The sequence below is a fragment of the Camponotus vicinus genome, unplaced genomic scaffold (assembly GCF_025532165.1).
Source record: "Camponotus vicinus isolate PSW18456_S1 unplaced genomic scaffold, iyCamVici1.0 SCAF_3, whole genome shotgun sequence".
NCBI lineage: Eukaryota > Metazoa > Arthropoda > Insecta > Hymenoptera > Formicidae > Camponotus > Camponotus vicinus.
The window spans coordinates 19,640,037-19,658,286 of NW_028141967.1; the positions used below are offsets into that span (position 1 = coordinate 19,640,037).

The following is an 18,250-nucleotide window of genomic DNA, read 5'->3' on the forward strand; positions in this document are numbered from 1 at the left end:
GTGACTAAGAATTTCGCGCAGCACGGCCATGTTACATTGCAAACGCGAACGGCACGACACGATATCGATAAATAATTTTCACCGAGTGTTAAAAACACATCGCTGGGTATACATGTGCGGATGGTATTTCAAGTTCTGATTAAGGAATTTTTAAAAACTTTGTGAATTGATTAATAAAATGACATAAATTTGACAACATCGTTTTTGCCTGGTAACATTGCATATTTTAAGTAGCATTTTATGACGTGGACTTTGTTAGTATCCTCGTTGGACATTTCTCTTTAAATATAAATCAACTTTCTCATTAGAATTCCTGGAAGGCATCAAAGCGCGTATAAATCGAATAGACATAGTTTGCCGCCTGTTTCTCAACTGTCTGAACAATTTGTCTGGTATGTAAACGTTGAATTTCAAACAGTGTAATTGATTGTAAATATGGACATATACATGATGCATTCTCGAATCTGGGTCGATCTTAAGAGCCAATGAAACATGTTTTCAGACATAGATTGGATCTCTCATAGACACCCTATATATTTAAAATGATCCGACTCGGCGATAAGGGAGAGTGATCGATAGCGCAGTCGGTTTAACGCCCGTCGTAAATTCCGATCTTCGAACTATCGGGAAGCGATTTAAAGCGAAGCCGACTCACGAAGTTATTGATAAAGACGGTGATAAAAGATTGGCAAATAGACGGTACGTAAGTTAACGATACTGAATATATAGTAAATCGAAAGTCTATCAATAGTAAAATTATCAAATATTGAAAAATTAGTTGCAAGGACCGATTAAATTTATCTCTTTCTCAAAAAAAAATAAATTATAAAGGATAATTTAATGATTAAATAATTTTTTACAGCATGTACTAGAGAAAATCGAAAAATAAAAAGTATAAATACATTCAATTAAAGGGAAGAATCCAAAAATTAAAAGGAAAATTCTCACAGCTTTCAAGAAAGCACAGCTAACTCTGGTTAAAAAATCCAAGAAGTATGAATTCCTTTATGATTCTCCTGCGATAAATATAATTAATTTCTAACCAGACAGTTCCTTCAATCATCGAGATGCGTAAAAATAACAATGAAACGAAACACCTCCGTGCCACCGCTGGCGGGTAAAGAAACAAACGGAACACCCTCGACGTCGTAAATCGCGCTCTCGATGACTCGATAAGCACGTGCGCGAGCATATAAAAACGCGATAAGCCGCCGATCTCTCGGCGATCGGCAGTTCGATCATCGATACCCCCGGTTAATGACCACTTCCGGCGGGCTGCACACCATCGGCGCGCTCATTGATAAATGATTACGTTAGTGACGTCGCGGGTTACGGTGGGTGGCCGTCGCCTCGTGTGAAGGACACGCGTGTTCGCGTGTTGTATCGGCGCGAGATTCGCGACCGCGATACCGCCGGGCTGGCCCCGGCGATCAATATGAAGCGAAAGCCGCCGCGCGCTCGTTCACCGGCCACTCGCTCCGCGACACCTCGCCGGCGGATCGATCGATCCACCGGCTGTTTATCGGCCGATCCGATCGATAATGCGCGCGGGGGGGGGGGGAAGGGGAGCCTCGCGCGATCGGTCCGCATCTCGACCGCGGGCGTGTACCTACACGGCGGGCCGATAAATCGTCAACGACGCCGACGGCGACGTCACTTCGACGGTGTCGAGGAATTGAATCGGTCGGCGGGAGAAGGGCTCATGTGTACGCTATCAGGTGGTTCTGTAAAGTCTTTGCGTTACAGTCAGTAACCGCTGCACGTGTGTTTAAAACGCGTATGTTGACATACATGTTTTAAATTACAGTCTATGATCTATACTACTTGTCGACTTTTTATATCGCGGATATACACGTATGCGAATCTAAAAAAAATCATGTATAAGATTATGTTGAATGGTTTTTCTTCTCTCAGCTTGCTTTGTCGGTTTAAAACTTCAGAGGCTCTCCCATCCAAAAAAATTAAAAATAAAATGAATTCAGTAAATTGTGTAATGCATACCTTTTTTCACGGTTTTATTTTGCTTTTTCGAAATCCTTAGATCTTTCAAATATTTGAAGAATCAGTGATCTGCCAAGTTAAAAATTTACTATATATTTTTCACTTCTCATGAACATGAAATGCGTGACTCGCAATTACTCGGTGGAAATTAAGCGAGATTGTGTAACGTTTTCGAAATGCCGAGACGTACTCTACGAGCATGAATCCGTTGCGTAATCTTTTATACGGACAATTTTATTGTATTATTCGACGACAAAGATGCGCCAAAGGTTCGACACGCTTGCCTATCTCTTTCTTCCAGTCGAATTCGCCGACTTGAACGCCGACGTTTCGAAAGTTTTCTTCCAACATAGGGAAAAAGAAGTCACACGCGTCTCTCTTCCAGAGAAGCGAAACGAGCTTGTTTCATAATAAGGGACGCTCCTTCAAGTGAAGAGAATCGGAGACTTTAATGCGGGCAACTCGCGCGCAATTATCTCTGCTTTCTAATTCGAGCGCTTGCGAAGACGCTTGTGGAAAATGGTCCCTTTCGCCATGTCGGTTATTAAACGAATAACCCTTTCTGGGATTTATAATCTCGTGAGACTTTCGAATCTTCAATCTTCATTTTAAACGTACAAATGAAGAAATAAAACATCTGAGAAACTAGGATGTAAGTCGAAAATTTGTTAAGTATAACAATAAGTTTAAAAAACTACGATAGATATTTTAAAAATTATCTTCAATGTCAGTTTCTACGAGAAATTATATAAAAATATATTTATTAATTGTATGAGAAAAAAATTAATAATGAGCGACTGCAACTCATGTTATACGTGAATGCGACTTGGTTGAGTCGGAACAAAGTGCAAAACAAACATGTATAATCTTTTTTTCATTGTCGGCAACAGAAGCGACTTTCTCGTGAGGAAAAGCAAGGTTTCCCGAGTCGGTAATTGATCTTACACGAGCATGCCTCCGTCTTTTTGTCGGATGTGACTCAGCAGGCGATCGCCACTGAAAGCGATTCGAAAGACGAAGTCGACGAGTAGTTTTACCTGTTCTCCGCGGCCTTGTTAACGGAACGATGAACGTGCGTTTGAAACCATCCTGGCACGACTTCCGAGAATTCAGTTTTCGTTCCTACTAATTATCGGATCCTATATTCTCCCGCCTTTCGGTTCGGTGATGTTTCTCTCCGTGAAACAATGCAACGCTTGGTCAGAAAGTGATCGAGATTCCATGTGTTTCGGTAAAAAGAGTAATAAATATACTCCCGCAGTGTTTTTGTTTGGTATTGAATCCAAAAATACACCATTGATACTTTCTCTCTTCGAGCTATATATTCTTCTTCGAGAGATATATTTATCGAGTTGCACAGAGAATGTAATACCAAAAAAAAACGATATGCAGTTTGGTAAAGTTTCCAAAAAATTTCAAATTTTGGAATATGTTAAATTCTAAAAATAGAAGAAAATATATTCAACAGAATCTCTTTACATTCTGAATTTTTACACCGGGAATTTATTCAAAGTTTTAATATTATAAGTGTCAGGAAAATCTCTTCAAATTGATAACATTATTAGATTATATCTTTCATTAGATTTTATTTTAAAATCGATTATTTTCTGTTTTCAGGTCCGCGATATCGTGGAGGAATGCACATGTCCAACGCAATTTCCGATGATTCATGTGGCGGAGGGCAAGTATCGGATTGGCGACACCAAGGTCACGATCTACGTCCGGGTCCTACGAAGTCACGTGATGGTGCGTGTCGGTGGTGGATGGGATACTCTGAGCCATTATTTAGAAAAACACGATCCGTGCCGATGCAGAAACTGTAAGTATCACACGAATCATTTTTTATCGAATCCTTCTCTTTAAACAAGTCGCAACTTAACGATCCTAACGAACTTAACAATCTTTTTTTCTGGACTTTTCAGCCCATCGCTCGATGGTGTCAGCGAAGCTCATTCAAAAGGCCGGCGGATCCTTCGACCTGGGTAACGCGCAGGTGCATTATGAACGGTGAGCATCTGCTCTTTTTTCATTACACAGCACAGTTTTTATTATACACAGATGTAGTGCAAAGAATACTTTGATAACGATAAAAGCAGAGGTCTACTTTTTAATACAGAGTCAAATACTGATATCAATAAATTGAAACACACGCCAAATTTTAATTCCTTTTAATTTTGAAATACGTATGAATGTGATAAATTACATGGCAGTTATTATATGTATTTTTGTTTCTCTTTTTAATTCTACGGGATTTTTATTTATTTTTGTTAATTTTTTATGGTTCCTCGCATGAATTATTTTTTTGAATAATTAATTAATAGAATCTTTATTTCAAATTTATACTTTTTATCTGATATTTAATGCTAATTATGCTCATAAATTAGACTTATGCGAGAAAAAGACTATTTTTTTCTCTCATTTTCTTTTAAACTAGAAATTATATCGCATTTTACGTTTTTAATTTTTACCATAAGCGTGAAGTAATTTATTAACGATTAACGATTTTTATTATAAATTTCTTTACTCTTACATTCACGAACGTATGGTATACGTCGTGACATTTCGTTGTGAATACGGAAACTGGAAATTCTCCAGTGCACACCCGGTCAACACGACCCGATATAACAACCGACATCAATTCCGCCATAAAGCCCGCGGTCGTTGTTTCCACTTTCAGATCATCACCTCCAAGAACCCGGCGAAGTTCCGCGTCGAGCGTCGGTTCGGTGCAGAATCTACAATCGGCGCAGCTGCACGCACCACCCAGAAGCATTTCCAGCAATCGCTCGCGATCGCCCACACCTCACCGACCGACGACCGGCAGCAAGCAACAACACCAGCCGCAATCGAGCGACGAGCTGAAGAAGCGCTCGAGGAGTCCCACGCCGCATAGAAAACTATTGGCGAGCCCGAATCAGCATCAGGCCGATTTGGCGAAACAGAGATCGAGGTCGCCGACGCCCAGGGCGAATCTGCGATCGAGAAGCCCAACACCACGGAAGAATATAGATTCCAGAAGGAACGCCAACGAGGAGGCGCGATCGCCAACCTATCACGGAAAGCTTCAGGAAAATACTCGAGTAAGTTTGCTCTTTTATTCTACGAGATATATATTTTAAATATTAATAATAACTTTTGAGAGTTCAAATTTAATATAAAATATTTGCGATAAAAAATTGTTAGTGAAATCACCTCTATTAGTTTGTTGAAATTAATGATATTATTAAACATCACGCGAAGCTTGATGATCTTTTAGTCTTTTCGCGTGATTCAGAATTTAAGCAGAAAAATACGTAGAGAGGAATACGTAATCGGAATTGGATTTGTTTGTTCTGTGTTCAGGAGTCCGGTCTTAAAGTGTCGGGCGAGTTTACGAAACGATACATCGTGGAGGGTGGCGTGGCGCGTCGCGCCGTCGAGAGAGACGACACGCCAAAGTACGAGCCGTCCATCTACAACTACAAGTGCAGCGAGGACTCGAGCGGCAGCCGAAGCCCCACGCCGAGTAAAGAGGAGCAACCACCCATCGAGACTTTCGGCAAGGACACCACGGCGAACACCCAGAAGTCGCCGCACGGCGATGGAGAGCACTCGGACAACTGCAGCGAGGTATCCGACGAGGGTTACCGAAGCCTCGGTGCCGTCCAATCGTCCACCGCCAACGGGAATTCCACCAGCACGCAGAGCTCGCCCACGGTTGCCGATTGTCAAAGTAAGTGGACGTCGTATATATGTATTCCAGATGCAGATTACGCGTGGAATTTAAATGGAATTCACAAATTGAAATACTGTCTTATCCAAATTGATCGGTTTCGATTTGAAAGAAAAATTGATGAAAAATTCGCAACTACCTCCATTGTCCATCGAGTGGATATAGTGACACACTGATCGGACTCTCGAGTGTCCAGCGTTTGGACGTGAGCTCGCCAGCGAGCGAGTCATTGTATTTAATAAGAGAATGCGGGATGACGAGGAGGAGGAGGTATGTGGCTGCACAAACCCGCACATTGTGCGATCGACACGATGTCGCGTGTCGAGGCGCGGGAGAGGCGGAAAAGAAAATCTCTCGACCGTGTGCCGATGCGAATCGAGAGATTAAATTCGATTACGGCGGCGGAATGCAAGAAGGAGAGCCTCGAGAGCTTTGTCCGCGAAAATAGAGAGAACGAGATCGCGCGCCAGCGGAATTTAATACTTTGCCGCCCGCGAGTGACGTTTATCTCCGCCTGTCGATCTCGTGAGTATCGACGACGACGAATTAATTCGCCCGTTGAGACTGCGGTACTTTATACGACGATAGGTAGAGACGATAAATTTTCTTTATCCAGAGGAAAGAAATGTAACACACGTGTAGAGGAAAATTTACTTCGCGTAGAAAAAAGAAATAGAACTATTGAGAAAATAAAAAATTGGATGTATTGATTTTTTAGACTTTTTTTAGATATCTCTATTTTTTAAATTCTGTGCGCCGAGTTATATTTAATAAAAGAGATATCATAACTGTAGAAAAATACTTATTTATACGGGAGTTTCTTTTTTCTTCAATTTAAGTTATCTTTTCTGTAACCTTTCGTTAAAGTCATTTAAATATCGTGATGCATCTATTTAATTTATCGAAATCTCGTCAAAACAGCAATCTGATTTAAATATAATCTTATAGTCTATTAATTGTGTTTTATCACGATTTAAAAAAATTTTTAACTCCATTGTTAAATTAAGAAATGAATCAATAACGACAAAAATTGTAGAGATCCTAAAGTCCCGTTAGTTCATACGCACGTTTAAATGAGCTGGTAATAGTAATCTTATGATTACTCTCTCGCGATGAAAGTCTAGTTTGCATCTCCAGCTCGATCAAACTGTCGCATAAATTCCGATACGATTTACATACAATGTGCACAAATTATTGGGAATTTATACGAATCCACGCATACACATAGGCGCGTTTATTATTTGAACGTCTCGCATTAATTACGCGCCGTGGGATCGGGTGGGCTCTTATCGATTCATCGAGACCGTCCTGTCAATCGAACATGACAAAAGCGTCGCATTCGACGTTGTATGGTAGCTCGTGTCGATCGTGTCTCGTATGGATTGGAACGCGCGACGACAAACCATCCCCGGCGAATTCTGTCGAGTCTCTTTGTAGATCGGTACTTATGATCCGACATTTGGATCACTTCGCGATTAAATATTCAAAGTGGTAGGAAATATATTCAAGTATACGAGCGATATAAGATCGCGTTCTCCGCATCGGGCCGGGCTGACATTTAGCCGCTGTGTCGATTATACGCGAGGGAGATCGCTCGAAGCGTGGGCGATCTCCAGCAACCTGTCCTCGGAACAATCGCCGCCGGTCGATCCTCGATAACACTCGTCGTACGCTCTCGCCTTGAACACACGCAAGCACGCATCCGTGTACATACTCGACTCACTTGACGCGCTTGTGACGCATTGCCGCAAGTGGAAAAAGTCCGCGGCGGCCAACCGCGGCGCGACGCGACTCGCTTCGATCGTCCCGTCCGGTGCTTTTCCCTACGAGTTGAACGGACTGGAATAGTTCTAGCTTATAACCCGGTGACCTGAACACTTTTCACTTGGACTGACGCGGAAATAACAAGTTTTTCAAGAAACTTGCTTTAATCTAGCACTTCTAGAGCTCGAGTCAAAACATGCTGATATATAGCAGGATACGCATCTGTGTTTTTCATCGTTATTAAATTCGGAGTTACTTATATTTAATCAGTTAAATATATATCTTTAAATTCTCTTAAGAATATATAAAATATATATTTGTATAATAAATATTGTTTGTATAATGAATTATCACATAATTATTTTCTATTTTATAAAAAATGAGAATTTCTAATTTTGTCAGATTTCTGAATTCTATTATAAATTTTCTATGTTAATTTTTTTTGGGATATCGGAAATTGACATCTAAATACAGATAAAAGAAAGGTACAGAGTTAGTAGTGAAAAAATTTCAATTATTTAAATAAAAAATCATACATAAATGCGATACATACTTAATATTAATATTCAAATACTTAATATTAAATATTGTTTTTGTTCTTTTCGAGCAAATGGAATGATTTATTGGGATTATTGACGAATTTGCAATTACATTTTTATGAATTATAATTTACATTTTCATATTAGAATATTTATAATATTTATCTTAATTTGTACATATTTATTCTTAAGATTTTCATCTACTTATATTACACTTAACACATATTTGTTTTGACCTGTAAAGAATTTTTGACAGAGTATAATAATTTATTTACTCTTGTTAAAATTCATGCTGTTACGTGCATTTCGTTCTATCTTTCATCCTCGGTTCACGGTCGAGATGAACTTTCATGTTACATTTCGCGAGAGATGAAAGGACGGTCCGGGGGCGTTCTAGACAACAAATATCCTATCGAGATTTACGCAAAGTCGCCGGAGGCGATCTCCGATGACTCATTCATTTACATTGATATCTTTAATTTATGCGATGGCGCTAGAGCGTGTACGTTTCAAAGATGCGCATCAAAGTACTTGACTTGTTTTAACGCGATGCATGCGATCTGCTCTCCAATGCGTGTCGACATATTTATGATGCTGTGCGTTCTGTTTCGATTTCGAGAGAGATATTTGTGTTCAGTCATGCGAGAAAACTTCTTCTTCGCATCGAGAGTAAAAACAAAATTGCGAGATTAAGACAATCAATTGAAACAAACGTGAAAGCATTAAAACCACAATAACGAAATATTTTTGGATGCTTAGAGAATTAAATTGATTATTGATTATATCTTCTTAATTATTTTAATAGTTTTACGTGGATATGTAATAAAATATTTTATAAATATCGCAAATTAAGACAAAACTTAAAAAGATTAAAGAGAAAGATTGAAAGTTATATAAAAAAATTATCTCGCAAGGGCTTTGAAGCATGTTCATTCGTTACATCGTAAATGAGTGTCCAAGAGAATTGAGCACGGCAACGACGTGCAATTTTTTGAAGCAGCGAAATGAATTTCGCGATTTCACTGGATTCGTTCCAGCGCTCCCGAGCATATCGTCATTATTTGGCAATGCTCAACGTAACACGGTAGTTCCTTTGAAGTAGTTCTTATAAAATAAATTAGCCGAAGCGACTAATTTACCTTGTTACGTTTTATGGAAGCGGAATTGCTTATTTTTATGCTATAGTTATTTTTTTAGATGGAATATCGAAATTTTTTCTATCGATTAATATAAGTCATGTTAGTGCGGTTCTTTGTAAACGAAAAATAAACTTTTACTCGTAGACTGGGTTTAAATATGTTTTATGAAAATAGAATTATAAATCCAATGATATATATGAAAATCTCAGAAGGTGTGAAGGAAATCTATAATTTTCTCGTTATAAACCTCGTAAATTATATGCACTTATTTTTTTTATGCCATAAACATCATATACGATATTGAATGAATACGAAACTGTGATATCGAATCTAATATTAGCAAGTCAATGCAGGCTCCTTTGCAACAAATTTAATTCGTAATTCATTTGCGTAATTTTAATAACAAGTTCCAAGGACTCCATAGATCGATGAAGGCTGAATCCGGTTTAACCAGTAGCGCGTTATTAGGACGAGATCTCGAAATAGATTTTCGATTCCCAGATTTTAATTACGAATTGCGTTCGCGCAAATATATGCATATCTGCCGTAACCCAATAAATTTATAATCGAACGCCTTAATATTTATGCGATGTTTTTGCGTTCGCGGATGGGATTAAAAAACGCAATACGTTATTGAGAATCTGATCGACTCTTCTAAACCGACAAGGATTAAACTCAACGTGATCGGTGAACCGTATTTCGAGGAGTCATTCTTCATTTAAAATTCGAGTTCGATGAATATTTTCTCATTTACATTTGTCCCGATGCGAACAACGCCATTCTATCATTCCCGCGTGCGCACGTGACATCGATACATGAATTTAAAAATCTAATTTCTCTTCTTTACCGAAGAATGGACTTTCTCTGTGGTTTATACGTAGGTGTGTATGCAATACGCGAAAATGAAATATGAAACGACATGCGATGTTTTGGTGAGGGAACAGCTGATCAGAAAAACACGAAAGGCGACACTTTAATTATATAGCTCATTTATAGCAAGATATAAATTTTAAAACAAAGAAAGAAAAATATATATATTAAGTTTGTCAAAAAATTGAATATAAAACCGTAAAATTATCGCAAACAAATATATAATTTTCAATAATTATAATTGGATATATACACTTCTTATGCAATATTAAATTACATCAATTTTATTGGGAAATTTTTGTTCAATTTCGTTTATCGATGTATATTTCTCTTTTTAATACATTATCATCTTTTAAATGGATATTGATAATAAAAATCTTATATGTAATCATCCGGATAATATCTTTCGATCAAATCAATAATAATACTAATAATTGTATAATAAATATAAAATATATGATCAATAATTACTATGTAATAGAATATAAATTACGTGTAATGGACGGTATATATGGATGATGGTAAAAAGATTTACATAACTGGTTACATAAAAATTATGTAGAAAAATTCAAGCTCTCGTGTTATATAAAGCAGCAGAAGATTTATGATTACAACTTGCGCGGAAGTCCCGATGAAGGGATTCATTTGTCTTTGGATTAGATAGTTGCCTTCGACCTTTCGCAGGATTGTCGTTTTGCCGATGTAAATCATACAGCAGGACCCACCGTTCGGTCCCAATTGTGTCAGGGCCCGTTCCTTCACCTCGCCTACGCTAAATATGCTAAACGCGAGACCGACCAATTTGGTGATCGTCAAGATTTTTGTCGAATCCTAAATCACACGTGTTTGCGAAAGTTGACACCTCGTGATGACGAAAAAAAAAAATTTAAGCTTCGATATTAATAGTTACACGCATGCATTCGCTATATGACAATGTTAACGGATCGTCACACAACGGGAAACGACGAAATAAGAATGATACACAATTGTGTAACAATTCGTTTATATAATTCGATGGTTTCTAATGTTTGGAATAAGGTATTATACGATGTTTTCTGAGATATCTAGTTGCATTTAATTAATGAGTTTCGCCAAGTTGCATTTAATTAATGAGTTTCATTAATTGAAATAGACATTGCATTAAAAATTAGTGATAAATTTACGATATTGTTAATGTTATATATAATGATTAAATATAGTATAATAATATAAAATACGATAATAAAAATCTTATATGTAATTATCCGGATAATATAGTATAATAATATAAAAAGATTTGCATTTATATAAGAATTATAAAGAATAATGTTAATTAAATGTTGATTTCAAGAAAAATATAAAAGACTGACTGTAAAGAAACTGATTCTATATTTTATATGCTCTTATAGTACTTGCTAAAATTCTTAATCATCTCATCTTTATAATGTCTAAAAGAAAAAATTACTCAGCATTTGTTTCTTTCATACGCACATATTTTTTATGAATATTCCAAAATTATTTTTGTGTTGCTCTCATATGACATCTAACAACTAATGTCAAAACAAACAAATTAATTACAAATCTCAGATCCAGCGTCTCAGAATGCGCGTTTTTTCCGTTTTCTGTTTCAGAGCAACCGCCAAAAACGGAATCCGAGGAAAGATCTGGCGTGGAGACCGATAGCATCGAGACCGGGCTGCGCAAGGTAATTCGAAAGGATAGGCTAGCGAGTCCTTTACGGGTCTCGTCCCCGTCCAGGAGCGTGGCGTCTTCGTCGACGGGTGACAGGACGCCACGCGCCGGTTCTGTCGTGCGAGAAAACAGCAATCTATCCAAGACGTCATCCGGCAGTAAGACACCCAAGGACAGCAATTCTAGCCCGGAGAGTAGCCCGTTGAACCGAGGTAGTTCGATACGCAGAGGCAACGGAAGCTACGGGACGGTACGCAAGTCAACGCCGACCGGAAGTCTTAGTAAAGCGTTGTCACCGATACCGATACCCAAAGCGAAAACGTCCGTCGGCGGTAGTGCCACGTGGAACGGCCGTCAGACTAGACGGCGAGCTAGCATTCAGACGGATACCTTCCTGGATCCGAGATCGACACCGGCCACGTGCGCCACGACGCCGAGTTTCTCGCGAAAGAGTCCAGGTAGGCAGAGTCTGCAGTCGCGGCCGAACCTGAACAGTAGCATTCAGTACGATAAAAACGGCAGGAGGATCAGGACGTCTGCTACGGGCACCGCTTCCCTCCAGTCATCGCCTACCAAGGTGACGAATCCGCTGCTCGATCAGATTCTGCAAAAACTGGGCGATTTGAAGGATGAGCGTGAAATGGTGCAGAAACTGCAGGGCCTCCTGAGGGACTATCAGACTAACTCGACCGATGATGCCGCGAATATGGATTTCGCCAAAATGTGGGTGGACAGTAACGGGACGATGACTGTTCCTCAGGACGTTCAGGTATCGGTTAGTCCCCGAAAAGATCCGAAACCCCAGGAAGGTTGCTCGAGGATACCGGTGCCTCGTACCGTCTCCTATAAAAGACCGATGTCTGTGGCATCGGACAGCGTTTGAGAGTGGTTTCTCTTTTTCGATCGGGTCTTGAGGATCGAGATATATCGGGTAACCTTCCAGTGTTAGGCTAAGTTAGGCTGATCGAGTCAGCGCTGACGTTAGCGAGAGCAACTATACGCGCGCGAATATCGCGCCTCTTGCTGCGCTTGATTCTTGATTCGATTTAATAGACAAGTCGGACGTCTTAATCACGATAGAACATGAGAGGAATGTATATATGTTTTATAGTTGACTTAAAAATACGTATGTTTTATAATTGACTTAAAAAGATAGTATTTAAAGGGGGATTCAAAGAAGAAAGAGAGAGATCTATAATTTAAAAAGTTCACAGATTTTTAGGCGAAAGAAAAGAAAAATCGAAAGTCCACGATAATTGAATTATTCCATAAAAGGATTACTTTTGGAAATTTTTATTTTCAGGAAGTATCATAAAAAAGCATCTTCCATAAAATTAAAAATGAATTGCTAAAATAAAGTGTAATTGATTAAAATTACTATTTATTTAGATTTTTTCTTTTTAATATTGAAATTTTAATATTGAAGATGCTCTTTAAGATGCTTTCCTTTAAATATTTCAAAAATTTACAAAATTACAAGTTAATTATTTTTACAAACTTGAAGTTTAGAATTGCAATTTTTTACTTCAGGATTTTTAAAATCAAAGTCCATTAAAAACAGATACAATTAAAAACATTTATAAGTTTTTTTGTTAGAGAAAATATAGTTACACAAGGCAAACAATCTAAAATCTGAATTTTTATTTGAAATTCTCTCTCTAGAATCTAAATTTCAAAAAATTCTAATTCTACATTAAATGTTTTGTATTATTTAAATGTTTGTTTTATTATCATGTGTATTATCATCATGGCAAACAGTTCGATGCTTGGATTGCTTTCTATTTCTGCTCTTCGCCTACGCCTTCAACAACCATCGTTGTAGATCGAAGACGTCCGACTAGAGAGTAACTTAACGGGCCTTAACGGTACGGGGTCAATCAGTTAGTAGCTCTTAGTAGTCACGTATCGGGATGGTGCTTAGATGGTGCTGAAGAACGAGATGACACGTTTACGATAGACAACAAAATAAAAGAGAGAAAAAGAAAGGAAACTCGTTCCGTGGACAAGTTTTCAATTGATTAATACGGAATCAAAAGTGTGCAATTAAATGCGGTGAGTCTCGCATTAATAACTTCCCAATCGATTCACTTTCAATCACTTAATTGCATCCTATACATTCGTCAATTGTTGAGTTTGAAATAATAATCTTTAAATTACCATGCAAACTCTTTTTAAAAATTATTTTTATTTTTATCTTATGCATGTATTGTAATATTTTTTATAAAATTAATTTTCTTTTATATATATGTATATAAAGCTTTCTTAAATTTTTAAATGTTTGGATATATAAATACTATTTGTGTGATTTGACGTGCGTGGTACTTTAAGAGTTAATGCGATCAATGATGCCTATTCTCAAGCTCACATATCGTGGAAGGTTGTCGAGGTACCGTTGCAATTGCACACTCAATCGTTTTCATCGTTGCCGATCGGTAACACCTAATCATTTTTATTTAATTATATAGTTTATCGGTTATATTTATCAAAGATAATTTATTTATACGTTACGGCCTCGCGAAGGAGAGGAAAGGAATGAAAAAGATACAGGAGAAGGAACTGATTAAAAATTGAGAATCGAAGTGAGGATCCCCTCATACGTTCGGATCCATCGGATATAAAATCAAACAACCCCCTCCCTCACCTTTTCCTCCCGTTTTCCCCAACCTGAAGCAGACTGCATTGTATAGATACTGACATGTGTCGTCGAACAAATGCCATTCCAGTGTTTAACTGTTTTTTATACCAAACGCGAGCGTAGCGCCAAATTTTGTACCAAGTGTCTTAGTAACGGATTAAGGCGGAGAGAAAAGGATTTATTTTGTCGATGCGATTAACATGCGAAAGAGGGTTATTTTTTAGTAACGTGGTTAGATAGTAAACGGTCAATGTACGACGACCACGAGTAGAGGCATCTTACGAATGCTCGAACGACGATATGTTGCCGATCCTCCTTCTCCGTTCGTTCCCGTCGCCGGAGCTTTCAGAAAAATCTTCTTCAATTTGCTAACGTTGTACGCGAATTATACGTCGATCATGTCGGAAAGACGCGAAAATCGTGGCGAATCTCCTGACATAAAGAGCGGAGATTAATCGCGATGGACTCGAGCCGCCTTGCCTTATTCGGAACTCGAACAATTTCCTACATCTTACGCGTATAATATCGTCGTGTTTTCTACACACATACACACACGCATGCATACACAAGTTATATAACATTGCCTGTAAATATATATCCGCGAGCAGTTTCGGCGAAAAAAACTTTTATTCTGCTATTGCAATTAATAAATTGATCTCTAGTCTAGACGGCCATGATGTGTATCATTTATTTTACTTCGAAATGATTCGCGATGATTTGAAATAAATGCACACAAAACAGATGGTCGAGAAAACACGACAGATTTACTACTGAAGTTCGGTGCTGCGCAAATATGGCGTTTTATATCTTCTGTAAATATATAACGAATACGTTGTTATAGAAGCATATCTTCGTTTTTATCATGTGAAGCATGTTCTATTAAGTTAAGCTAAGTTGACTTAACCCTTCGATAATTATCGTCGCTAACACGGGTTATTTGTTATGTCTCATTAGTTTACGATAAAGTGCATATTTTTATATTTGAACTTCTCATCGTAATATGAAGAACACTAGTATAGTGTGTGAAGAATGTTTTGGAAATTATCATGTAAATTCAAAATCGTCACTCGAATAAAAAAAACGAATAATCGATATTACGTGACAAAAGTTTTGTCTTTGCCCATCATTGAAGGGTTAAGTATGTCTAGATATTAAATCACCAAACACTATTCTCAGCGAAAATCAGAGATAGTTTACTCGAGAGATTTACATATTGCATGATCACAAGTGCGCATAATCACAGAATATTTCTCAGAATTTAACAGAAGCTATTATATGTATATTTTTTAATCGTTTTTCTATAAAATATCATTGAAAAATATCATTGATTTTTTTAATTAAATTTATTTATTTTCATTTTTTAATTAACATTTTTTTAAGACATTATTTTAAACGATGGCATCATCATTAAAATTTACATTTGCATTTAATCCTGAGGCAGAATAAATTCATGGCATAAATTCATGGTACATTCATAAATGCAATACGTAAAAATATTTGTATATATTGAAATATATCGAAAAATTGCATATATGATGGCGATGCAGTAAAATCTCGAGTACTCGCTTATCGATAATCCAACATTTGTTCAAACTCTGTGTTTTTCTGAGAAAATATTGCGCTCGATTCCGCTTTCTTAACAGTCATAGCATCGTAACAATGTATACCAGATAATAATCTGGTATCGAAAGATAAGAGAAATATTAGTTCTCCCGTTACAGTGCGCATTAATTTAGGCGCCGGGCGGCTAATTCTTAGGCCTAAGCTTTTGTAATCCCAATGATATCACGGCCGTGCGTTAATGATTAAGCAATATCATCGATTTACCAATATTATATTATTATTACAACTATTGCTATGATGATAATGATGATTATTCTCTATTATATTATATTATATTACGAGATTATTATTATTATTATCAAGAGAATGATAAAGATTAATTGCTATGATTATTATACGCAACGTTGCCTATGTTACGTTATCATTTTATCTACGAACAGTTGTAAATTGACCAAAAACTATATAAAAAGATTAATAAAAGGCCTTAACAAGAACCGTTGCATCGCATCGTTCACTTCAGTTTTCTTTCCTTTTGCATAATCTTATTCTTTAGTTCGTTTATATGGGATCCCATGATACGATATGAAAAATAAACACGACAATCTGGATTTCATAAAGTATCATCATTGAATTATATATGTTTTTCACGAATTTTATCGCGTCAATTAATTTACTAATTTATATTTATACTTTTTCAAAAGTAATTATATATAAAGAAAATTTCTTAAAAAAATAGAATTCTCTCTTATAAGTATTTGTGTATTAAAAAATCAAAGATGCAAAAATCTGTTGTATTTTCCGGATTTTTTCCCACGTGACGATGACGAGAGAGGGGCTTGTTATGAGGCCTAGTACCACATGGACGGGCGGCCTTGCCGCATATGGCGAGACGGCTCTCCTCGAGAATACCGACAACACAACACGACCAACAATAGTGTACTGTATACGAATGGTGTGCGTGTGTGCATCTCAACATACGCACGCTTCTCTCCTCGGATACGAGCGAATCTCGGAAGGAGCCATTTTTGAAATGTCCAGCCGTCGCGCGTGAGATTTACGATCGGTCGTAGTAGCCTCGATAATAACAGCGACGATTGTGCCAGAGTTTATAGGTATTAGCATAAAAGCAAGCACGTGCGTATCTTCTGATCGATGAGCCTTCTTCCTTTCGTCAGTTTAAAGCGATACACCTCGAAAGTGAGAATCTTATCGGGGATTTAAATAAGAAATTTATGCGTTTAACAATTAATGATAAATGTTACATGTCACTTTTGGGTATAAGCTATATAATTTTTTTTTGTTATTTGTAAAATTTTATTAATGTCAATTGGTTATCGTATTACGTTAATAATGGATCAAGGATCATTAAATTTTGGTGTCGCATGAAAGTCATATTTAAATTTATTAGTCTCAATTATTTTATGCAGACGACTTATAATTTGAAGGTATATTTTATGGAATATCTACTTTTGGTAATATTCATATTTTTGGCATTAAGAATTTTGTTTACATTCGAACTTAACAATTTTATAGTTAATAATTTTATATAAATATATTACGTAATAACAAATAGAATCATAAAATTCGAATAAACATAGAGAACGAAGAGCGAAACATAAAAATTAGTCTCGACAAACGATTGTAACTCGCATTGAACCGTTCGATTGAGATTAATGTCGATAGGCTGCAAATCATTTTTGTCGTTATCCCGAGTACCACAGAAAGGACAAGCGATTTGTCAACGCGTGGAATTTTGACGGGTCCTTCTTTCGGAAAGGCCAGCGCACTTTCGATATTATATTTCGCCTTTTTCGCTTTACTTGTAATGTCGCGGTGAAAGTACTCCCACGCTCCCACGTTGATGACCTTACCTCATCCAAATTTGCGCCACGATTTTATTGCTGGCGAACACGCGGATTGCGTATAAATAGAATGCATCACATATTTACGCTCACGCATGCAGCTCATCGTAAGCAGAATTATTTACGCGACGATGCGCGAGCAAATGTTAATTTTTAACAAGAGAATTTTTTCACATACATATATTATACTTTGTGTAAAAATAAGATCAAAAAGTTATCCTTGTATTATAAATATATATATATATATATAATATATAAAATGCATACTGATACAAAATTTAAATATTTAAAAATATGATACTGTTGCAAGTAAAATTACAAATATGCCATTTGTAATAGAAATATATTATACATTTAAGAAAATGAAGTTCATATTAATTTTTTTATTTTTTTTTATATTGATAACTTTATTCTGTAAAACAAATATATATATTCTTGAAATATAAAATTCTAATTTTTAATTTACTACACGATTCTTATTGGTAAAATAAAAT

At 37.0% G+C, this 18,250-nt stretch overlaps 1 protein-coding gene across 3 annotated transcripts in view; it reads left to right on the top strand.

Moving 5' to 3' along the window:
* Nucleotides 1–16,427, top strand: part of LOC145968155 (GAS2-like protein pickled eggs) — a 60,635-nt gene extending 44,208 nt beyond the window's left edge. For 2 of the 3 annotated variants that reach the window (XM_083093441.1, XM_083093440.1), the window contains exons 4-8: nucleotides 3,619–3,820; nucleotides 3,924–4,008; nucleotides 4,679–5,081; nucleotides 5,344–5,713; nucleotides 11,636–16,407. In XM_083093441.1, the coding sequence (XP_082949567.1) occupies nucleotides 3,619–3,820; nucleotides 3,924–4,008; nucleotides 4,679–5,081; nucleotides 5,344–5,713; nucleotides 11,636–12,579 (2,004 nt within the window). In that variant the 3' untranslated portion in view covers nucleotides 12,580–16,407. Of the gene's footprint in view, nucleotides 1–3,618; nucleotides 3,821–3,923; nucleotides 4,009–4,678; nucleotides 5,082–5,343; nucleotides 5,714–11,635 lie in introns of all 3 variants that reach the window. The other variant, XM_083093442.1, reaches the window with a different exon arrangement.
* The last annotated feature ends 1,823 nt before the right edge of the window (nucleotides 16,428–18,250 follow it).